The sequence below is a fragment of the Onychostruthus taczanowskii genome, unplaced genomic scaffold (genome assembly GCF_017590055.1).
Source record: "Onychostruthus taczanowskii isolate IOZ18803 unplaced genomic scaffold, ASM1759005v1 scaffold18, whole genome shotgun sequence".
NCBI lineage: Eukaryota > Metazoa > Chordata > Aves > Passeriformes > Passeridae > Onychostruthus > Onychostruthus taczanowskii.
Window position 1 is genome coordinate 13,357,476 of NW_024499017.1, and position 21,508 is coordinate 13,378,983.

The following is a 21,508-nucleotide window of genomic DNA, read 5'->3' on the forward strand; positions in this document are numbered from 1 at the left end:
CGCCGCTTCCGCTTCCGGTTCCGCGCGGCCCCCGGGGCAGCTCCGGTTCCGGCGCGCCGCGCGCACGTGGGGCGGAGCGGGAGCGGGAGCGGAGCGGGAGCGGCGCCGCGGCCGGCGGAGCGCGATGGGCGAGTTCCAGGTGCACCGGGTGCGGTTCTTCGGGCTGGTGCCCGCGGGCGTGCGCTGCCTCGCCTGCCAGCCCCGCGGCGCCCGCCTGGCCCTGGCCCGCACCGACGGCGCCGTCGAGGTGTACAACTTGGCCGCCAACTACTTCCAGGAGAAGGTGAGGGCGCCGGCACGGGATGTACCGGGATGTACCGGGCCTGTACTGAGCCGCACCGGGCTTTATCGAGCTTGTACCGGGCACGTACCGAGCCCGTACGGGGCTTGCTTGGTCCTTCCGATCGGCACCGAGCCTGTACCGGGCCGGGGCGGGCCGTGTCCAGCCGAGACCAGGCTTTACTTGGCCGTGCGGATCCGTACCGGGGCTGTGTCGGGCCGCACCGGGGCGGTACCGGGCGCTATCCGGCGCTGCCGGTCCGTACCGGTGGTACCGGTGCCGCGGTGTGACCCCGTCCCCCGCAGGTGATCCCCGGGCACGAGGCGCGGTCGGTGGAGTCGCTGTGCTGGGCGGCCGGGGACCGGCTCTTCGGGGCCGGGCTCGGCGGGGACATCACCGAGTTCGACCTGTCCGGGCTGAGCGCGGCCCGCGGCGTCGATGGCGGCGGGGGACCCATCTGGAGCATGGTGGCCAACGGCACCGGCACCCAGCTGGCGGTGAGTCCCGCCGGGAGCGGGGCCGGGGCCGGCGGTGGGGCGGGGAGAGGGTCCCGCCGTGCCCCCGCTGATCCCAGCCCCCGCAGATCGGCTGCGAGGACGGCTCCGTCAAGATCTTCCAAGTGGTTCCCGGAGGGATCCAGTTTGAGCGGAACCTGGACAGGCGGAAAGGCCCGTGCTGGCTGCAGCTCCATCCCTCCATCCCTCTGGGTGTCCCAGTTACCGGGGGGCTGCGAGCCCACGGGCTCTGACACGGAGCTTCCCTCCTCCCCAGGCCGTGTCCTGTGCCTGTCCTGGCACCCCTCGGACACTCACATCGTGGCCGGCTCCATCGACTTCTTCCGTGTCATCGACGTCACTTCAGGTACCTCCTGTCCCGGGAGCAGCCTTATCCCATCCCCCGGGACCACCAGCACCCACTGGCCCCCAGGGGAACCCCCGGCCACCCCCAACCTTGTCCCGCTGCAGGCCAGACGGTGCAGAGGATCATGGTGAACCACCACGTGGAGAAGGCCAAGCGCGAGTGCGTGGTGTGGGCCGTCGCCCTCCTCTCCAGCGGCACCGTGGTCAGCGCCGACTCCTTTGGCAGGGTGCAGTTCTGGGACTGGGAGCAGGGCGCGCTGGCAGAGTCCCACGCCGTCAGCACCTCGGCCGTGCTCTCGCTGGCCGTGTCAGAGGTGGGTGACACCCCCGGGTCCCCCCGGCTGACAGGGAGCGGGGCTGCTGCGCTCAGTGCCCTCCTGTTGTTCCCGGTCTGCTCCCACAGCCTTGTCCTGTTTTCCTCTGCAGAAGGAGGACAGCATAATCGTGGGCACCTCCACCGGGGCCACCTACCAGCTGCAGCTGCTGCCAGTGAGGCTGGGCGGGCTGGAGAAGCGCTGGGTGCGGACAAAGCCCTTCCAGTTCCACAGCCACGACGTGCGGGCCGTGGCACACAGCCCCACCGCCCTCATCTCCGGGGGTAGGGCTGCCGCTGGCACCGGGACTGGGCTGGATCTCCCCTCCCAGTACCGGCTTGGCTGATCTGTGCTTGCCTTCCAGGCCTGGACGCCCAGCTGGTGATCCGCCCGCTGATGGAGAAGATGCAGAAGAAGAGCTACGACGCGGTGCTCCGAAAATTCACCTTCCCCCACGTGAGTGGTGCATGCTCTGGGGTCTTGGAGCTGGCAGGGCTGGATATCCCTGCCCTTCCAGGCGCCCTCATTGCCGTGCCAGGGTTCCTCCCCTGTCCTTGGCTCCCTCCTCTGCCCTGTTGTGTCTGCTTTCCTGGTACATCTGGAGGCTCTGCCAAGGAGCAGTGCAAGTTGTCAGGCTGGTCTTGCTGGTCCTGCTGGGTCTCCATCTCCAGGCTCCCATCCCACGGACCTGATTTCCCTGCTCTCCCCCGCTGCGGAGTCACCAGCACCCCAGGGCATTCCGGCTGTGCCCCAGCCCGTTGTGCCAGGCTGTGGGTCCGTGACATCCTGCCTGTTTTTCCACGCAGCGACGCCTCGTCTCCTGCGCCAGGAAAGCCCGGCTGCTCCTCTTCCAGTTCTCCCAGTACCTGGAGCTCTGGAGACTTGGCTCCACTGAGGAGACCGGTGAGTCACAGGCGCAGCTCTCCTGGCAGAGCCCGGGCTGCCAGCAGGAATTTGGGATTGAGCTGTCCTGAGCCTCAGGGAGGGGTCTGGGCACTCCCCCAGGATCCCCAGCTGCTCCGTGTGGTTTTCCCACTCTCACTGGTGGTCTGTGTGGTTCCTTTCCCAGGAAAGGACGGCGAGGTCCTTCCCTTGTGCCGGATGCCCGAGCACCTCGTGCAGCTCAAGAGCAAGGTAGGGCTGAGCGGGCTGGGGTGCCCCTGGGCAGCCGAGGGGTGCGTGCTGGGCTCTGGGGGTTCCTCGGGCCCCCCTCAGTCCCGTGGCGTTCCCAGGGCCCGGAGCACATCTACTGCAGCTGCGTCTCGCCCTGCGGCACCTGGGTGGGCTACTCCACGGCCTCCCGCTTCCAGCTGTACCGCGTGTGCTGCGACGGGGACGGCGTCAGCCTCAGGAAGGTCAGGGGGCTGGGGGGCCGCGGGGTCCTGGGGGCTGGCGTGGCCGCTGTCACTGCTGGGGACTGTGGGTGGCAGTGGGGTGGCTGCCAGGGCCGCGTTCTCCCCGCTCCCAGGTCCCCAAAGTGCCCAAGGTGCTGCCTCCAGCCTACCAGCTGCAGTTCTCCGCCGACTCCGACTGCCTCTTTGTGGCCTCCGCTCGAGGATCTGTCCACGTCTTCCAGCTGCTGGAGCCGGGGGGCTGCAAACACCTGCACACGCTGCGGCCGCCCTCAGGTGTGGGCTGGGGGGCAGCTGGGCTGGGGGTTCTGGGCTCTGCATCCCCCCGCCCTGTGGGTGCAGAAGGGGCTGTCCCCCTTTGCTGCCCTGAGGGGTGTGAGGGTCTCTCCTGGGGGTATTTGTGCTCTCATGGCCTTGACTGGACAGTCAGGGGGGACGTGGGGCTGGGTGTCTCTGGGGTTTGGGGCTCCCAGCACCCCTCTGAGCCCCAGCTGTCTGCAGGCTGCTCCGAGGCCGTTTACCTGCTGGCGCCCAGCGCGGACGGGCACTGGCTGGCAGCCGTCAGCGGCGACTGGGCCATCCACATCTACAACCTGAAATGCTTCAAGGTGGGCCTGGCAGTGACCCCCCAGCCTCAGGGGACATGGGATGGGGGACTCAGCAGGCACGGCCCCCCTGGGAGCCATCACTGCATCCCTGGAGCAGGGCTGGGGTGGGTGTGTGGGAGAGGGGGTCAGGGGCACTCCTGGAGGTTCTGGCCAGGGGTGGGTGTGTGGGAAAGCTGTCAGCAGTGGCCCTGGCGGGTCCCATCAGTGCACTGTCCCCTCCTGCAGCATCACTGCGTGGTGCCCACCTACAATTGCGCCGTATCAGCCCTCGCCATCCACCCCAGCACCAACAACCTCGTCATTGCCTACTCGGACCAGCAGGTAGGAGCTGTCCTGGTCGAGCTCTCCTGGCCCTGCTCCGTTCCCTGTGCCTGTCTCTGTGCCCTCATGGCAGTGTGGCTGGGCTCGGGGCGCTGCCTGGAGCTGCTGGCAGGAGGGGACTCCCCTGAGCGTGCCCCTGGCGCCCTGCCCCGCAGCTGCTGGAGTTCAGCATCCCCGAGAAGCAGTACACGAGCTGGAGCCGCGCCGTGCAGAGCCGGGGGCTGCACCGCGCCTGGCTGGAGCGGGACTCGCCCATCACCCACATCACCTTCAACCCCAAGAACCCCTCTCACATCCTGCTCCACGACACCTACCTGCTCTGCGTGCTCGACAAGTCCCTGGTGAGCCACTGGAGGGCTGGGGGTGCCCGGGGGGCTCCTGCGGGAGCCTGACCCGCGCTGTGCCCGCTCCCGCAGCCCCTGCCCGACGACAGCGCCCTCCTGATGAACCAGAGCACCCTGAAACAGCTGCCAGAGACCGCCAGGAAGAGGCAGCTCCACGCCTTCAAGATCTGCAAGAAGTTCCAGGTGGCTGATGGTGTTGGGGAGAGGGGCCAGGGAGGTGCTCGGGCTCTGGAGAGGGACTTGGATCAAGGGTATGGCCAGGACACTGGGAATGGCTTCCCACTGCCAGAGGGCAGGGTTAGATGGGATAATATGATGGAATTGTTCCCTGTGAGGGTGCTGAGGCCCTGGCACAGGTGCCCAGAGCAGCTGTGGCTGCCCCTGGATCCCTGGCAGTGCCCAAGGCCAGGCTGGATGGGGCTTGGAGCAGCCTGGGCTAGGGGAAGGTGTCCCTTCCCATGGCATGGGGTGGAACGAGATCACTTTAATGTGCCTTCCACCCCAAACCATGCCCTGATTCCCTGATTCCCATCTCTGGCCTTGCAGCCACTGCTCTTCATGGATCTCCTGGACAAGAACTGCCTGGTTGTGGTGGAACGACCCATCATGGACTTCAAAACCCAGCTGCCTCTGCCTGTCCAACAGAAGAAATTTGGCACCTGAGAGCAGAAGAAGCCACTCCAACCTCGGGAACTGTGTCTGTGCTGCCTTCCTGGGGCACTGTAAGAGTTTTCTTAAGGTGCTGTAGGAATAAAACCTCACTGTTCTGTACATGCCCAGGCTCAGGGCTCATCCCTGTTGTCACACCACCATCATGTCATCATGATTTTCATATCCTTCCAGTTCTGCTCCCCGGGGCGTGGGGACAAGCTGATACCCCAAATTCCATCCCTTTTCGCTCAGTGTCTAATCCCACGTTGGCTTCTCTCTCCTGTGGGTCCGTGGGTGCTGCCTAGGGCCGGGCAGCCTCATTCCCTAAGGACAGGGGTCTGGGGGTGTTGCGTGGAGCAGGGAAGCGTCATTCCCCGAGGATGGATGGGGAGAACTCGGGGATCCCCGGAGAAGCCGGGAGATTTAAAGCGTAGCTCGTGAAATAAATCGCAGCGCGCCAAATAAATCTCAGCGCCAGACATGGCGAGCGGGGGCGTGGCTCCCTACGCCCCGCCCTCCAGCGCGACCAATCACAGCAGCGGCGGCTTAGCCGCCACCTCCCTGATTGGTGGCAGCGGAGGTGGGGGCGGGGCGGCCCCACCCCGTCCTCCCGTGCCCCCGAGCCTACCGCAGCGCGCCATGCGGGCGGGGGCGTGGCCGCAAGCCGCGCCCTCTCCGCCAGGCCCCGCCCCTTCCCCGGTGACCGGCGGCGGCGGCGGCGGCGGCATGGCCGTGTGGACCCGGGCTTGTAAAACGGGGCTGCTGGAGCTGCTCCTGCGGGAGCGCTGGGTCCGCGTGTCGGCGGAACTGACCGGGGAAACGCTGAGCTTAACGGCGGAACCGGGAACCGGCGATCCGTCGGTGGTGAACGGCGTGGTGAACGGCAACGCGGAGGCGGCGGCACCCGGTGGCGTGAGGAGGGTGCGGGTGGTGAAAGCGGAGGCGGGAGGGCTCGGGATCAGCATTAAGGGAGGTCGGGAGAATCGGATGCCGGTGCTGATCTCACGGATCTTCCCGGGATTGGCGGCGGAAAGGAGCGGAGCGCTCCGCTTAGGCGACGCCATCCTCGCTGTTAACGGCGTCGATCTCCGCGATGCCACCCACGATCAAGCTGTGCAGGCGCTGAAGAGAGCCGGGAGGGAGGTCATCCTTGAAGGTAACGCCTCAAGCCCTTCCTCTCCCCCCGGTCCCCGGTACGGGCCCCTGGTGCTCTCCTGTCCCCCGCCCTGGTGCTCCCCCGCCGTTACCGGCTCCCACCACACCTCCCTGCCGCTGTCACCGGACTCCCGGGCCCCCTTTGGGTCCCTTTTCCGGGTGTGGGACGCCACTCCCCCACCAGTCCTGGCGCGTTTGTGTGTCCCCCCAAATCCCCAAAGCCGCGGAGGGCCCCAGGCACGGGGACAGGGACTGGGGTGTCCCCCCGGGTCGGGCTGTTCCCTCTGGGGCAGGATGGGGACCCCTCACAGCTGGGGACAAGGACAGGCTATCTCCACTGATTGTGTTCCTCCAGGATGAACTTGGGGTCCCCGGGGACACACTCGGGATCCCCCAGGATGACTTGTTGTTCCCGTGGCTGTGGCGTCCCCCTGAACAGGTTGTCCCCTATCCTTGGTGACAATCCCCAAGCTGGCGGATTGTCCCCAGGGAGGGCTGTGCCCCCGGGCGTGGGTGCAGGGTCTGCCCCGTCCCTGCGGGCTCAGCCTCCCGGCAGGCTCGGTGTCCCCGTGGGCCCCGTGCCCGCGGCACAGCTGGCCCGGGACTGGCCCGACGGAGCCACCGGCTCCTGCCCGACCTGTTCCCGGCAGCCCGACAAGCTCGGGCAGGACCTGCCCAGCCCGGCAGCACGGCACGGGGCTGGTGCCACGGGCACCGCGAGGCCACGAGCCCCTGTGCCGTGGGTCAGGGCGGGCTATCACACCGTGCCGTGGTGCCACACACGCTGTCCTGGCGTCCTGGCACGTCCGTCTGTCCTCCGCTGCGTGAGGCTGCTCCGTGGGCACGGTGCCCGTTGGGCACAGGGTGCAGGGACGGTGCTGCTGCTTTGCCACACACCCCTGGCACGCCGCAGTGGCATGAGGGCACACGGCTGGGCTCCCCGGTGAGAGCACGCCTGCTCGGGGTGCTTGGGCACGGCTGGGGTGCCCCGGGGGCCGAGGCGGAGCAGCGGGGCCAGGCTCGGTGCTGTGCTCGGGGCGGCTGTCGGACACAGCGAGGGGCCCCGGGGACCCGCGCCCGGTTCAGCACGTCCTTCCTGCTGCTGCCCGCCGTTTGATCCTGTCCCGCAGGAGCTCAGCCCCGTGCTGTGGTTGTCCCTCGCTTCCGCCACGGGCACGGGCGCTGCGGCAGACGCCTCTTCTTTCCTTTCCTTTCCTTTCCTTTCCTTTCCCTTTCCCTTTCCATTCCCTCTCACTGTGCTGGGCACGACTGGTCTGGTGGCTGTGGTGGGACAATCCAGTGGTCAAGTGCTGCCAGGGTGTGGCCGTGCCACCCGTGCCATCCAGCTCCGTCCCTCCTCACAACCCTGGAGCTGTGACCACCCCGGCAGGTGCCAGAGCTTCTCCCGGGCTCCGTGCCAGTGGTGGAGGGGAAACCATCAGCCCCGCAGCGGCATCTCCGTGGGGCTGGTGTCGCCCATCCTGGGGCTGGGTTTGGCCGCAGGGCCCATGCCAAGCGCCTCCCCGGGCACCCAGGGGCCCCGGCTGCTGCCCTGGGGGAAGGGAGCCCTTCCGCCCCGCGGGGAGCTGTGGGCACGGTGCGGGCCGTGGGCACTGCCAGGGCACAAGCCTGGGGAAAGCCGGTGGCGTTCCGTGCTGGGTGCAGGGGCTTGGCCCCGTGAGCCCGGCGCGAGCCGGCAGTGCCGTGCAGCAGCCGCCTTCCTGCGGCGGGACAGGCGAGGGGCGCAGCGACAGCTGGGCTTCCTCTGCGGTGAGCGCGTGGGTGGGGCGGCCGCGCCTGTGCCGGGGTGCCGGTGCCTCTGCCAGGGCAGCAGCGGCCGTGCTGCTGCAGCTCTGCTGGTCACCGCCTCGCCAGAAGCAGAAGGGGTGGTTGCAGCTGCCCCCACTCCTGTGCCAGCCACGTGCCAGCTGGCACACGGTGCTCCGTGTCCTGCCCGCACCATGGATGCGTCCCGCTGAAAACTGGGAGCCAGTTCTGCTGCCCCCACCGTGGGCAGACACAGTCCTGGGCATCCACCACGGGGCACCCGCACTCCTCTGGCAGTGCCCTGGCACAGCGCCCTGGCACAGCGCTGCTGCCTGCCCAGCGTGGCCTCTCACCCTCCTGCCTCCATCGGGGTCAGTGCCTGCAGCGCAGGGTCGCAGCGCTCTGAGCTGGAGCCCCCACGTGCCGAGCTCCCTCCCAGTGCTGGAGGCAGCTGCCCACATCTGGCAAACATCTGCCGAGCGGCCCCGCAGCGGGAGCTGCCGGCCGTGCTGCTGCCCGCGGCGCTCCCGGCCCGGCCCGGCCCGGCAGCGGGATTAGGGGAGCGGGGACGGCGGTAATCCCGGGATCAGCGCGGCGGCAGCTAATATTAACTCGTGTGCTGCCCACAGCAAGGGCAAGCACCTCGTGGCTCAGCAGAGCCGCTGGGAGGGCAGGGGGCTGGTGTTTCCTGCCCACTCCCCATCCCTACTGTCCCATCCTCGCTCCCCGTTCCCTCGGCAGCCCCGCAGTGAAGGATCGGCCCCGCAGCACAGCCTGGGCCCCACCACCAGTGTCGCTCCCCCTCCAGAGGGCCTGGCTGTGGCATTGTGCCGGCTCCAGGATCCTTTCACCACTGGCTTCCCAGTGCAGTACAGCCCATTTGCTGTTTTGGTTTGGTTTTCCCTCTCGCTGCCCCATCTGTGTCCCCGGCGCGTCCCTCCCTTGGCCGTGGCTGCCGGGGCTTGGCGCGGGCCGGCCGAGAGCCGTGTCCGGGCGGGGGTCCAGGGCTGCTGTCAGCGGGGCGGTGCTGGGGTGGGACAGTCCGGGAGGAGCAGGAGCTGGAGCTGGTGCCTCCTTCCTTCCTTCCCGGCCTGGAGAGGCGCGTGGAGCCGGGATGTCTTGGCTGCACACCCTCCTCCTCCTCGCCCTGCGGAGCGGAGGCCGGCTGCCGTCGGGGCGTGAGCGGCAGTGCTGGAAACTTGGCGGGCACGGTCCTGGCTGCTCCGAGAGCGGCAGGCAGGATGGGACCAGGATGGGCTGCAGCCTGACCTCCCGCCCAGCGCCATTGTCCTGTGGCGCCTTCCCTTTCCTACACCCGCGCCGGCAGCGGGATGAGCTGCCAGCCCCGTCCTTCACTCGGGACGTCCCTGACCCGGACAGGGTGGGAGCCCCCAGGACCCTCCAAGCCTTGGTGTGTGGGGGTCACGTCGCCCTGTGGGATCAACCCTGGGGCCCAGGGCTGTGGTGTTGGGGTGCAGGACCCTCCCCAGCCCTGACTGTGCCCCACTCCCCACAGTGAAGTTCATGCGGGAGGTGACCCCCTACATCAAGAAGCCGTCGCTGGTGTCAGACCTGCCGTGGGAGGGGGCGGCCCCGCAGTCCCCCAGCCTGAGTGGCAGCGAGGACTCGGGGTCCCCCCAGCACCAGGGCCCCCGTGACCGCAAGGTGATCCCCCTCAAGATGTGCTTCGCCGCCCGGAACCTCAGCATGCCCGACCTGGAGAACAGGTGAGGGCAGGGACTGCTGGTGGGGAGATTCTGCTCCCTAAAGACCCCCAGGACAGGACTGGGTCTGCCCACCAGTGCCAGTGTGAGGGACCCTGCACCCTGTGGACACGCTGGGCACAGCTGGGGGCTGCCCCTCGCTGAGGCCATGACCCCCTGCTTCCCCCACGGAGCTGTGGAAGGACACTGCAGAGAGTTTGGCCGGGGCCAGGGCTGTGCCATATTCCCTCCCAGACCCCTGGCAGCCCCTCTGCCTTAAAATGAGGGCTGAAAGCCCTGGCAGGTGGAAATGCACAGCAGAAGCCCCCAGCCAGTGCAGCCAGTTTGCTGTGCTGGGCCCAGGCAGGGGCTGACTGAGCGCTGATGTCCCACCCTGGGCCGTGTCCCCGTCCCCCCGCAGGCTGATCGAGCTGCACTCGCCGGACAGCCGGAACACGCTGGTGCTGCGGTGCCGGGACACGGCCACGGCCCACGCCTGGTTCAGTGCCCTGCACGCCAACATCACCGCGCTGCTGCCCCAGGTCCTGGCCGAGCTCAACGCCACGCTGGGCTCGGGCAGCCCCGCGGCCGGCGGCCGGGAGGTGAAGCACATCGCCTGGCTGGCAGAGCAGGTACGCACTGATGGGGTGTGCCGGGGTGCTCCCAGGGACAGCAGTGCCACGGGAGTGTGACAAGGATGCCACTGGGATGCAGCCAGAGAGCACAGCCTGGGCTCTGGCTCTGCTGCTCTTCCATTCAGCTGTGCCCTGGTGATGGCAGCGTTTCCTGTACCCTCAGCCCCTTCTCCCACTGGGATTTTCCAGGTGGAACCCCTCATCACACCCTCCCTATTCCATGAATTCACTGCCTGAGAGCTGCAGCCAGCCCTGGCAGTGTGGTGGGCAGGACCCCTGGGGGCTGCTCCCAGCTTGGTTCCCCAGGATGGCAGGGCTGGGGACGCTGCCTGGCAGTGAGGAGCCACTGGCTTGGAGTCCATCTGACCGCGGGCTCAGGGGTTGGGTGCCCGGGCTGTGGCAGGCCCTGGCACCCCTCACGGTGCCCTGGTGCCCGGCAGGCACGCCTGGACGGTGGGCGGCAGCAGTGGCGGCCGGTGCTCATGGCAGTGACAGAGAAGGACCTGCTGCTGTATGATGGGATGCCCTGGACCAGGGACGCCTGGGCCTCGCCCTGCCACAGCTACCCGCTGGTGGCCACCAGGTGAGCCGGGGCTGGGCCCCCTCGGGCCGTGCCTGCGCCTCAGAGCAGGGACGAAGCGCCAGGACGCCGCCGGGGTGACGCGGTGCCATGGCACGCTGAGCCCCGGCCATCCGCTCCCCCTCCAGGCTGGTGCACTCCGGCTCCGGGCGCCGCTCGCCCGCGCTGGGCTCGGAGCTGACGTTCGCCACGCGGACGGGCTCCCGCCAGGGCGTGGAGATGCACGTGTTCCGCGTGGAGACCCACCGGGACCTGTCGGCGTGGACGCGCGTCCTGGTGCAGGGCTGCCACGCCGCCGCCGAGCTGGTCAAGGAGGTGACCGTGGGTGAGTGCCGCGGGGCTGGGCCGCCCCGTGCCCCCGCCGGGCCTGCGGGGCTGACAGAGCTGTGCCCGCAGGCTGCACGCTGGGCGGGCAGGAGGTGCAGCTCTCCATCCACTACGAGGGCGGGTTCACCATCTCCCGGGACGAGCCGGGCTCCAGCGTGCTCTTCCGCTACCCCTACGAGCGGCTGAAGATGTCCGCGGACGACGGCATCAGGACCCTCTACCTGGATTTCGGGGGCCCTGAGGGGGAGCTGGTGAGGAGGGGCCAGCCGGGCTCACCCCCTGGTTTGGGGGGTCTTCCTCCAGGCGACCCCCTGCTTCCTCCTGCTTTCCCCCATCCCTCGCTGGGCTTGGCTGACGGGAGCCCCCAGCCCCGCAATCCCCAGCGGGATGTGGGGGCGGCTGACAGCGCTCTCCGTCTCCCCCCAGGCGCTGGACCTGCACTCCTGCCCCAAGCCCATCGTCTTCGTCCTGCACACCTTCCTCTCGGCCAAAGTCACCCGCATGGGGCTGCTGGCATAGGTGCCCCAGCCCCCTCGCCCTGTCACCAACCAGCTGGGGGGTCACAGAGGGCCCCCCGACCTCTCCTGCCCCATCGGTGCCTTGCTGGGACTGGGATCGCTGCCCTGATCCCGCCGGGAACGCGGCAGGACGGCTGCGGGGGGTGAGCCCCTCCTGCCCCACGCCAGCGCTGCCGGCCCCCAGTGCCCGGGGCTCGGGGTACACACACCAGCTTTAATCCCCCGGGGCTGAAGCCATCGCTGATCTCACCGCCTGTGCCTTGGAGCGGGGCCAGCCCGGCCCCCCCTCCTGGGGGACCCCCGGTGCCCCCAACTCACCTCCAGGGGAACCGGTGTCCCCCTGCCTTGGGGCTTCCCCCAAAGAGGTCACTTTGTCCCCACATGGGACAGGGCCGTGGGACCCCCCCATTGCTGCATGACAGGGTCTCCACGCCCTGCTCAGGGTGGGGGGACACATTTGTCTTACAGGGGGCACTCAGGGGTGCACAGGGGGTGCTCTTGGCCCAGGGTCCTGCTCCCTGGGGCTTGGCCTGCCCCCCATGCCCCTCTGCCCTCAGCAGTGACCCCCCAGATCTCCCAAAGGCTGAACAAACGCCGTGTCTCTGCCCTGGGCCGGGGCTGCAGGGACCCTCCCCCTCCGGGGCTGTCCCTCCCCTGCCCCTGCCCCTCCAGCGGGGCCAGGACACGTAGATCGATGCACTTTTCGCTTTTTGTACTTTCCCTCCCTTGGGGCAGCTCCCACACCCTGGGGCTGGGGGGCCCAGGTAGGGCCACAGTGGGATGCAGGGCCCCCCCGTCCTGCCAGGACCCCAGACCCCCCAGCCAAACCCCTGCACGGTTCTCTGCTTCTGGGGAGGTGTGGGGTCCTGTGGGTGCTGGCTCGGGGTGCTGCCCCCCCTTCCTTCTATTTTTGTATTCTTTGTAAATCGCTATTTATATCAGATTGCCTTTTCCAGGGGCTCCGGGTCTCATTTGAGTCTGGTGTGGGGATGGGGGGAGGAATGAGGGTCCCTGGAAGGAGTGGGGGGATCCCTGGGGAGCTGGGGTGGGGTCTCTGGGGATGGTGGAGGGGATGGGGGTCCCTGGAAGGAGTGGGGGGATCCCTGGGGAGCTGGGGTGGGGTCTCTGTGGCCATTCCTGAGGGGGCTGGGGCAACTTTTACAGCAGGGGGACAGGTGCTGCAGGTGTGTGGCGGTGTGTGTGCTCAGGGAAATAGCGGACACGTGTGCACAGCGTGTGTGCAAATACCGTGCACATGGGGGTGTGCACCTGGGCACGCACACACAGACACACGTGAACATGCACAGACACAAAACATACCCACAGACACACGTGAAGGTGTAAATGCACACACACAGACACACGTGAACGTGTAAATACACACACACAGACACACATGAATGTGTAAATACACAGACACATGTGAACGTGTAAATGCACACACAGACACACGTGAACGTGTAAATACACACACAGACACAAACACAGACACAAAACATACCCACAGACACACGTGAAGGTGTAAATACACACACAGACACATGTGAACATGTAAATACACACAGACACAAAACATACCCACAGACACACGTGAAGGTGTAAATGCACACACACAGACACACATGAACGTGTAAATACACACACAGACACAAACACAGACACACAAACATCCCCATAGACACATATGGACATGTAAATACTCACACAGACACACAAACACATGCACAAACGCACACACAGACACGTGTGAAGACTCATGAACACGAGTCATGAACAAGACTCATGAACACGTGAACATGTAAACACTCAGACACTGTACACACAAACACACGAAGAGTCATGAACACAAACCCACGTAAACACATGTAAACACACACACACACACACACACACACACAATTTGCATTCACGTGTTTTTGGGGAATTCGCGCGCACTTCGCTCCCCCGGGGCGGGGCTATGCAAAACCACGCCCACAAATTCACGCAGTCTCATTACGGGCGTGCCCACTAGAGACCACGCCCACACGGAGACATAAACGGATGATGGGCGAGTCTTCACCAAGCCACGCCCATCGGTGGGCGGGGCTCGCCGCGGGCTGGGCGCTCCTCGGCGCGGGTGCGGCGTCGGCCCGCCGCCGCCGCCGCCGCCGCCGTCCCGGGGCCGCCGGAGCGGCCGCACCGGGCGATGCGATGACAACGTCCACCCTGCAGGTACCGACCTCGGGCACCGGCACGGAGATGGGGCTCCGGCCGCTCCGACACCGCGCCGCCTTCCCGCGGGCTTCCGCTCGGCCCTGCGGACAGGCCTCACCGGGCCCCGGCGCCGTGCCGGCCGGGGAGAGGCCTCACCCGGCCCCGGTGCGCGGCCGCGCTGAGGTCGCCCGGCCCTGCCGAGCCCCGGTGCTGGTCGGGAGGGAGGTGGGCGCGGCGGAAGGGCCGCGGTGCGGGCCGGGCCCGGCCCCTGTCGGCGGGGAGGGGCTCCGGCGGGCCCGGTGCTCACGGAGCTCCCCCCGCAGAAAGCCATCGACCTGGTCACCAAAGCCACCGAGGAGGACAGGGCCAAGAACTACGAGGAGGCGCTGCGGCTGTACCAGCACGCCGTGGAGTACTTCCTGCACGCCATCAAATGTGAGAGCGGCCGGGGGGCGCGGGGGCTCCGGCGCTCGGGGGCTCCGGGTGACGCTGCGGCTCCCTGCAGATGAGGCTCACAGCGACAAGGCCAAGGAGAGCATCCGAGCCAAGTGCGTGCAGTACCTGGACCGCGCCGAGAAGCTGAAGGAGTACCTGCGGGGCAAGGACAGGCACGGCAAGAGGCCTGTCAGAGAAGCACAGAATGACAACAAGGGGTGCGTGGGGGACGGGGGGCGAGGCATCCCCTGTCTGGCCACGGAGCTGGCAGCACCCCGCTTGCCACACCAGTGCCAGTCCCGCTCCTGAACCCTATCTCCTGTCCCCAGGAGTGACAGTGACAGCGAGGGCGAGAACCCTGAGAAGAAGAAGTTGCAGGAGCAGCTGATGGGTGAGAGAGGCTGTGATGGGCTCGACCCTCTGGGGCTGAGGAGGGATTCACTGACGGCCCTGTTGAGGGGTGGCTGTGGGGAGGGGGACGGGCTGTGGGACTGGGGCCCAGGGTGCATTCCTGTGGACTGCTCACCCCAAACAGCTGCTGTGCTCAGGGGAGGCAGGACTGGGGCTGCGGCAAGGGACTCTGGCTCACTCTCTGTGCCCATCCCTGTGGGGCCGTGTCAGCAGAGTCACACCCTGACAGGTGCCATCATGATGGAGAAGCCCAACGTGCGGTGGAGCGACGTGGCCGGGCTGGAGGGAGCCAAGGAAGCCCTGAAGGAGGCTGTGATCCTGCCCATCAAATTCCCCCACCTGTTCACAGGTGAGGCCAGGGTGGTGGGAAGGGGCTGTGCAGGAGGTGAGCCCTCTGTGGGTGATCCCAGCACGGATCTGGGCGCAGGGATGGGCAGGCCTGACCCCGGTCTCTGCCGCAGGGAAGCGCACGCCCTGGCGCGGGATCCTTCTCTTTGGGCCGCCTGGCACTGGCAAGTCCTACCTGGCCAAGGCCGTGGCCACCGAGGCCAACAACTCCACCTTCTTCTCTGTGTCATCCTCTGACCTGACGTCGAAGTGGCTGGGGGAGAGTGAGAAGTAAGTTGGCAGTGGGGACATGGCCACAGCCTGGCTCCTGGTGCTCCGGCCAGCCAGGCTGGGGCAGGGCCCACCAGCATCAGGGAACCCCAATAATGGGGCTGTTAAAGAATGGGGAGCTGGTACCTTCAGAGAGGGAGTCTGAGCAAAGGAATGCCTGGGCCTTTTCCCTCACAGCCTGTGCCCCCTCGTCTTTTCAGACCTCTCAGTCCAACAGTGACTTTAAGCTGGGGTCTTCTAACACTTCTAACAACACTTAACTGGATTCTGACTCCTTGTCTTAATTAACTGCTCTCATGCTCCATCTTGGGGCAGCTTTGGGGCCCTCCAGAGTTGCAGCTCTCACCTAAAAGTTTCCCATCTGTCCATGCTCAGAATTCATTTACAGGTCACTTACAGCGAGCTTTGAGAGCCCACCCCTGCCAAGCTGTGAGCAAGTCATAATTCAACTTAACTCTACATTATTAATTTCTGATACTCTATAATTAGACTTACTTTAATCCCCAGCAGGATCCCAGGGGAAAGCACAGCCCCTTGAAGGGCTGCACAGCCCCTGGTGTGACACTTCCCTTGGTGCCAGCGTGGGATTCTCGGAATGGGAGGAATGTGGGGCTGCTGTGGTGCTGCCGAGGAGGGTCTCTGAGTGGGGACCCCTTCCCCTGCTTTGTTCCCAGGCTGGTGAAGAACTTGTTTGAGCTGGCGAGGCAGCACAAGCCCTCCATCATCTTCATCGATGAGGTGGACTCACTGTGTGGCTCCCGCAACGAGAACGAGAGCGAGGCGGCCCGGCGCATCAAGACCGAGTTCCTGGTGCAGATGCAGGGTGGGTGGGGGCCCGTGCCAGGGATGGGAGGCAGGCAGAACCCGGGCGTTCAGAGAATCCCCGGAGATTGTTCTGAGCCATCTGCCTGCAGGTGTGGGAAACAGCAGCGACGGGATCCTGGTGCTGGGTGCCACCAACATCCCCTGGGTGCTGGACTCGGCCATCAGGAGAAGGTGAGCCCCACGTGCAGCCCCCTGTGCCAGCCCCCCCAGCAGGGCTGGAATCGGGGCTCACCCCTGGTGCCCCCAGGTTCGAGAAGAGGATCTACATCCCCTTGCCCGAGGAGGCGGCGCGGGCGCAGATGTTCCGGCTGCACCTGGGGAACACCCCGCACTCCCTGACGGACGCCAACATCCAGGAGCTGGCCCGCAAGACCGACGGCTACTCGGGGGCCGACATCAGCATCATCGTGCGGGATGCCCTGATGCAGCCCGTGCGCAAGGTGCAATCCGCCACGCACTTCAAGAAGGTCAGCGGGGGCTGCCACGGCCCAGGGTGGTCCTGGGGAGGGGTGGGCACTGCGGCTGCTGTCCCCCCACCCCGAGCTCTGTGCCACGCGCCACTGGCTCTGTGCAGGTCCGTGGCCCCTCCCGCACCACCCCCGGTGCTATCGTGGATGATCTCCTGACGCCGTGCTCGCCCGGTGACCCTGGGGCCACCGAGATGACCTGGATGGAGGTGCCCAGTGACAAGCTGATGGAGCCCGTTGTCTGCATGGTAAGTGTCCCCTCTGTGGCTCTGGCCTGGCCACTTCCCTGTTGGTCCTCCAGGCCGAGGGCCAGGCAGGGCTGTGGCTCCTGGGGGTGGACACAAAGCCCCAGTCTATCCCCCTGCAGTCCTGAGTCCCTCCCAGAGGAGGCCTGGGTGACAGGAAAGGGCCTTGGGTCTGCCAGGCAGCTCCCACCCGTGGTCAGTGCTGCTGCCATGGGGCAGAGGTGCCTCACTGCCACGGGGGTCCCTATCCCATGCCCTGGTCTGAGCCACGTGCCCACCCTCCTGTGTTGCAGTCAGACATGCTGCGCTCGCTGGCCACCACCCGCCCCACCGTCAATGCCGAGGATCTCCTCAAAGTGAAGAAATTCACGGAGGACTTTGGACAGGAAGGTTGAGGGGGGCATGGGGGCGGTGGGGCTGGGGCAGCTGCAGGCCCTGCTGTGCCCCCTCCCCGGCCGTGCCAAACCGACTCGTGTTCGCTCACTCCTGCCCCACTGCACTGCGGGGACACGGCCCGGGGGTCACACTACGGGGGGTGGGTCTGAGCATGGCCTGGGCGGCCGGGTCTCTCCCTGGCTGCACTCCACTCTTCTTCCTGCTCTTTTTTTATTTTTTAACTTAATGCTGCTTTGGGTTCTGTCTTGTTTATATGAAAATAAAAACAATCTGAGTGCTTCAGCTGGTGCCCAGCCACTCCCCAAGGCTCTGCCCGCACCAGGGAGCTCAGCCCAGGCCCCCCACCCCCCAAAATGCAATGACCCAGAGCCAAGGCCTCTGCCTGTCCAAGGGGGTGGGGGTTCCTCACACTCCAGCCATCCCAGACAGGGATTTGTGCCTACACGGGGCCATACTTGGATGGAGCAGCCACCAGCTGGTGGCACCCACCTGCCCACCCCCCATGCCCCGCTGTGCAGTCCCTGGGCTCCCCTCAGCCTCGCTGCCCCCCACCCCGGTGCCCCCTGTGCTGTGCCCAGCTGCTGCCCACGCTGTGACCGTGAGCCCCAGAGGGAAGGATCCCCCCTTTGCCCCTCCCCTGCACAGCCTTGGCAGCAGGTTGTCCCTAGACCCACAAAGGAATTCCCAGTGCCCAGGGCAGTGTGGGCAGGAGCCCGGCTGCCTCCCTGTGCACACCCGTGGGCAGGAAGGGCCGGAGCCAGGCTGAGGCCACAGGTCTGTATTGGCTGCAATAAAGCTGAGTGGGAGCCCCCAGAGCCGCGCTGGTTCTTTCCCCAGGCTCAGTCCAGCAGCTCCATCCAGCCCACGTTGGTGAAGGTGCGGGGGTCCATGCGGTCGATGTAGAGGATCCCATCCAGGTGGTCCATCTCGTGCTGGATGATCCGGGCGGCCCAGCCTGACGCCTCCCAGCTCACCGGCACCCCCAGCTCGTCCACACCTGCGCCCGGGGTAGTGCAGGGTTGGGGGGGTGATTAGGGGAAAAAAGGGGAACCCATGTGGGAGTGGGAGGAGCTGTGAGAGAACAGGGTGACTGTGAGAGTGGGGGACCTGCGTGTGGTGGGATCTGTGAGAGAACAGGGAACCCATCAGAGAATGAAGGGACCCGTGTCAGAGTGCGGGGCCCGTGTGAGGGAGGGGCAGGTGCGGGGTCCCACCCGGGACAGGGCGGGTCGGTCCGTACCGGAGACATGGACGGCCCAGTGCCGCGGGACGTAGGCGGAGAAGCCGTGGATGCTGGCGCAGCCCTCGGGGCCGGTGACGAGGCGGGTGTCGAGGACGCGGATCGCGGGGTTGACGAGGACGCGGAGCGGGAAGGGCTCGATGCGGTGCGCTTGGCGCAGCGCCGGCGGGTACCGGGCACAGCGGGCGGGCGGCAGCTCCGCGGCGAAGACCCTCAGCGGCACCCCGAGCTGCGGAGCGCTCAGCCCCAGGCACGGCCGGTCCCGCAGCCCGGCCGCCAGCGCCGCCGCCAGCCGCCGAAGCTCGGGGCCGCCCAGCTGCTCCGCGGCGGCGTCCGGGCCGCTCCCGCCGGTGACACGGGCGGGCCGCGCCGCAGCCCGCCTAGCCCGTGGCCACCGGGGCACCCGGCAGCGCGGCCTCCCCGGAGGGGCTCTCCGGGGGCTCGGTGGGCACGGCCGCGTGTTCCCCCTCCGGGTCCGGGGCGGTCTCCGGGGACGGCTCCTCCTCACCCGGTGCTGGCGGGAGGAGGAAAGCCAGCGGCTCCCTGAGAGCGGCCACGTCGATGCGGCCCAGGTGGCCGAAACGCTGCAGCTGCGTGGGGGGGACACCTTGGGGATGGGGAGAGAGGGGTCAGGGGCTCGGCAACGAGACCCCACGGAGGGGCAGGACAGGGCCCGCTCAGTGCCAGGGGTGTCCGCCCCTGCAACGAAAACCAAACCTGAGAACTCACCCAGTGCCTGTGCAATCTGTGCTGGAGGGAAAAGCACCTGCAGACAGCGGTTCAGGTAGGGCAGCAGGTCCTCCAGGAAGGCTGTGCAAAACTGGGTAAAGAGCTCCTGCTCCCGCCCGCTGAAAGCTGCCTCCTCAGCACGGTGGAAGGCCAGGATGGTTTTGGTCACCTGCGGAGAGAGAGAGGCAGAGGGGTCACCTGATGACAGCCACGTGCCAGGCGGGTAAGGAGGCCAATGGCACTTGGCTTGTACCAGCAGCAGTGAGGCCACAGGCCCAGAGCAGTGCCCATCTTCCTGTGCTGGGCATTGATGATGCCACACCTGGAATCCCGGGGTCAGTTCTGGGACACTCCAAGATACACGCGGTGGGGCTGGAGTGTGTCCAGGGAAGGGAATGGAGCTGGAGAAGGAGCTGAAGCACAAGGAGCAGCTGGGGGGGCTTACCGTGGAGAAATGGAGGCATGAGAGGGAACTTCTCACCCTCCACTACTCCCCACAGGAGGGGCAGCCGGGGTGGGGCTGGGCTCTGCTCCCAAAGAACAAGGGACAGGACAAGAAGAAATAGCCTCAAGTTGCGCCACACGAAGTTTAAGTTGGATATCAGGAAAATTTCTTCAGGGAAAGAGCTGTCCAGCCCTGGCAGAGGGCAGTGGTGGAGTCCCCATCCCCGAGGAGATTTAACAGCTATGTGGATGTAGCACTTGAGGACATGGATTAGGGGGGACTTTGGCAGTGCAGGGGGAGTGGCTGGACTGGATGATCTCAGAGCCTTTCCCAACCCACTCAGAACACACCCAGCTCATGATCTCCCAGAAGAAGTCCCAGCTCCATCCCCCAGACTCACCTCACCAAGGGCACTGTCCAGGCAGTTGGTGACGTCCTGTGCCAGGGCGATGGGGCAGCAGAGCCGCAGGTCATTGAAGGCAACGAGCAGCCCGTTGAGGAAGCAGGCGAGGGGTGGGAAGTCCAGCAGCACCATGGGGGGCTGCAGCGTCCCAGGCTGGGCTGTGGGCACCGGCACTCCTGCACCGCCCCCCAGCACGGCCGGAGCCGAGATCAGCGTGTAGGAATTCATCTCCTCCCGGAATTTCTCCACCGCCTCCTCCACCGCCTTCCTGAAGGCGTCAGCGGCCACGCGCTGGAAGAGGGGGGCCAGCTGCCCGCGGAAATCCACGCCCACCCTGCTGAAGGACAGCCCGAAGTACATGCACTGCCCCAGCAGCGAGTCCAGCCGGCCGCCCGCGCCGCGCTCCAGGTCGCGCCGCAGCGTCCGCAGGAACTCGGAGACCTTCTGCAGCACCCAGCTGTGGAAGATGGCCCCCTCGCCGGGCGCCTCGGCCGGCACCAGCGGCTCCTCGTCGGAGAAGATGGCGCGGTACTGGGTGACCACGTCGAACAGGTGCACGCGGCAGGCCTCGATGGTCTTGGCCACGTGCGCGTAGGGGTCGCGGTCGGGGATGGAGGCCTGCGTGGAGCGCAGCCAGGCGTCCCGCGCCTGCAGGAACTTGACGCGCAGCTCGGCCTCGGTGAGCACGTCCATGCGGCGCAGGAAGCCGATGACGCGCAGGCAGGCGGGCAGGGGGATGTTGGTGCGCAGCTGCTGGATCAGCTGGTTCAGCATCAGCTGCGCGGACTGCCGCACCTCCTCCACGATGCCCTGCGGAGCAGAGAGCCTCCGGGCAGCCGCAGCCGCGGGGTTGGGTCGGCCCGGGGGTCTCCCGGACCGCAGGGTGGGACAACACGGGGTTCGCTCGGTCACGGGGCAAAGACGGCGCAGGGCTCACCTGGATGACGGGGATGCTGCTGTGCTTCCTCTCCAGCCTGCGCACGTAGGCCGTGAGCTCCAGCGCCTCCTCGTAGTAGCCGTTACGGACGCAGGTGTCCATGAGCTGCGGGATCTCCAGGATCTCCAGGATCTCCGTGTGCCGGTTCAGGGTCAGGCTGTTCATGCGCCGGCTGCAGGCGATGGCCTCGGCATCGCGCATGAAGGTCCTGCGGGCCGGGGCGGCGTCAGCAGGAGAGCGCTCCCGGATCCGGGGACCCTCCCACCCACCGGCCGCTCCCAGCGCTGCCTCCTGCCCAGTCCCAGCCGGCCCGACCCTCAGCGGGCTCCGCAGCCCAGCCTATCCCCAGCCCTTCCTGCCCCGTTTCCACCCGCGCCCGCTGCCCGTCCCGCACCGGCAGGCGTCCTGCAGCGCGGGCAGCCGCTCCAGCAGGCTGCCGAGGCGGCTCTCGATGCCGCCGAAGCCGCGGCCGGCGCGGCCGGTGCACTCGGCGGAGCGGATGAAGGCGCGGTAGTGCTCGAAGGCGAGGCGGCGCGTCTCGGCGCCGACCCGCGCCCGCTCCGCCGCCAAGCGCGCCGGTTCCCGGCCCAGCTCCGCCAGCCCCAGCGCCGCCAGCTCCGACACATAAGCGGCGAGCTCCGGGCCGCCGGGCGCCGCCGGGCCGCGCAGCCAGGCCAGCAGCCGCGCCTCCTCCGCCGCCGCCGCCATCGCCGCCGCGTCACCTCCGGGCCCGCCGGTTCCGGGTCCGT

At 67.1% G+C, this 21,508-nt stretch overlaps 4 protein-coding genes across 6 annotated transcripts; 3 read left to right on the top strand and 1 right to left on the bottom strand.

Moving 5' to 3' along the window:
* The first annotated feature begins 39 nt into the window (after window positions 1-39).
* On the top strand, window positions 40-4,850 carry UTP4 (UTP4 small subunit processome component). Its single transcript, XM_041400639.1, has 16 exons — window positions 40-283; window positions 586-777; window positions 864-948; window positions 1,052-1,141; window positions 1,246-1,454; window positions 1,567-1,738; window positions 1,819-1,910; window positions 2,261-2,357; window positions 2,524-2,588; window positions 2,687-2,809; window positions 2,923-3,082; window positions 3,308-3,414; window positions 3,640-3,735; window positions 3,891-4,076; window positions 4,152-4,262; window positions 4,626-4,850. Exons 1-16 carry the CDS (start codon window positions 125-127, stop codon window positions 4,740-4,742), a joined length of 2,061 nt encoding a protein of 686 aa, XP_041256573.1. The 5' UTR covers window positions 40-124; the 3' UTR covers window positions 4,743-4,850.
* Window positions 4,851-5,434: 584 nt separating this feature from the next.
* Window positions 5,435-12,373, top strand: SNTB2 (syntrophin beta 2). The gene is made up of 7 exons (XM_041400945.1): window positions 5,435-5,886; window positions 9,169-9,379; window positions 9,777-9,987; window positions 10,431-10,573; window positions 10,699-10,895; window positions 10,967-11,148; window positions 11,324-12,373. Exons 1-7 carry the CDS (start codon window positions 5,457-5,459, stop codon window positions 11,414-11,416), a joined length of 1,467 nt encoding a protein of 488 aa, XP_041256879.1. The 5' UTR covers window positions 5,435-5,456; the 3' UTR covers window positions 11,417-12,373.
* A 1,160-nt stretch (window positions 12,374-13,533) lies between these two features.
* On the top strand, window positions 13,534-17,287 carry VPS4A (vacuolar protein sorting 4 homolog A). Its single transcript, XM_041400425.1, has 11 exons — window positions 13,534-13,626; window positions 13,932-14,043; window positions 14,114-14,261; window positions 14,373-14,434; window positions 14,684-14,803; window positions 14,916-15,072; window positions 15,747-15,895; window positions 15,987-16,068; window positions 16,145-16,364; window positions 16,472-16,612; window positions 16,903-17,287. Exons 1-11 carry the CDS (start codon window positions 13,606-13,608, stop codon window positions 17,002-17,004), a joined length of 1,314 nt encoding a protein of 437 aa, XP_041256359.1. The 5' UTR covers window positions 13,534-13,605; the 3' UTR covers window positions 17,005-17,287.
* A 481-nt stretch (window positions 17,288-17,768) lies between these two features.
* Window positions 17,769-21,493, bottom strand: COG8 (component of oligomeric golgi complex 8). Of its 3 annotated transcripts, XM_041400422.1 has the most exons (6): window positions 21,154-21,493; window positions 20,760-20,967; window positions 19,820-20,632; window positions 18,975-19,143; window positions 18,654-18,852; window positions 17,769-17,974 (listed from the first exon to the last, which is right to left on the bottom strand). In XM_041400422.1, the coding sequence occupies exons 1-6, from the start codon at window positions 21,465-21,467 to the stop codon at window positions 17,845-17,847; spliced, it is 1,833 nt and encodes a 610-aa protein (XP_041256356.1). In that variant the 5' UTR covers window positions 21,468-21,493; the 3' UTR covers window positions 17,769-17,844. The 3 variants fall into 3 exon arrangements, with proteins under 3 accessions (XP_041256356.1, XP_041256357.1, XP_041256355.1); XM_041400423.1 differs by lacking the exon at window positions 18,654-18,852 and having other exon boundaries at window positions 17,769-18,002; XM_041400421.1 differs by lacking the exon at window positions 17,769-17,974 and having other exon boundaries at window positions 18,577-18,852.
* Between the last annotated feature and the right edge of the window lie 15 nt (window positions 21,494-21,508).

Excerpts from the sequence above, each read along its gene's own strand:
- UTP4 (XM_041400639.1), top strand. The coding sequence starts at position 125 with ATGGGCGAGTTCCAGGTGCACCGGGTGCGGTTCTTCGGGCTGGTGCCC. Across the intron at positions 2,358-2,523 it reads TGGCTCCACTGAGGAGACCG|GAAAGGACGGCGAGGTCCTT; the intron begins GTGAGTCACAGG and ends TTCCTTTCCCAG. Across the intron at positions 2,589-2,686 it reads TCGTGCAGCTCAAGAGCAAG|GGCCCGGAGCACATCTACTG; the intron begins GTAGGGCTGAGC and ends TGGCGTTCCCAG.
- SNTB2 (XM_041400945.1), top strand. The coding sequence starts at position 5,457 with ATGGCCGTGTGGACCCGGGCTTGTAAAACGGGGCTGCTGGAGCTGCTC. Across the intron at positions 9,988-10,430 it reads TCGCCTGGCTGGCAGAGCAG|GCACGCCTGGACGGTGGGCG; the intron begins GTACGCACTGAT and ends GGTGCCCGGCAG. Across the intron at positions 11,149-11,323 it reads GGGGCCCTGAGGGGGAGCTG|GCGCTGGACCTGCACTCCTG; the intron begins GTGAGGAGGGGC and ends GTCTCCCCCCAG.
- VPS4A (XM_041400425.1), top strand. The coding sequence starts at position 13,606 with ATGACAACGTCCACCCTGCAG. Across the intron at positions 14,804-14,915 it reads ATTCCCCCACCTGTTCACAG|GGAAGCGCACGCCCTGGCGC; the intron begins GTGAGGCCAGGG and ends TCTCTGCCGCAG. Across the intron at positions 16,069-16,144 it reads GACTCGGCCATCAGGAGAAG|GTTCGAGAAGAGGATCTACA; the intron begins GTGAGCCCCACG and ends TGGTGCCCCCAG.
- COG8 (XM_041400422.1), bottom strand. The coding sequence starts at position 21,467 with ATGGCGGCGGCGGCGGAGGAGGCGCGGCTGCTGGCCTGGCTGCGCGGC. Across the intron at positions 20,633-20,759 it reads GCAGCATCCCCGTCATCCAG|GGCATCGTGGAGGAGGTGCG; the intron begins GTGAGCCCTGCG and ends TCTGCTCCGCAG. Across the intron at positions 19,144-19,819 it reads TGGACAGTGCCCTTGGTGAG|GTGACCAAAACCATCCTGGC; the intron begins GTGAGTCTGGGG and ends CTCTCTCCGCAG.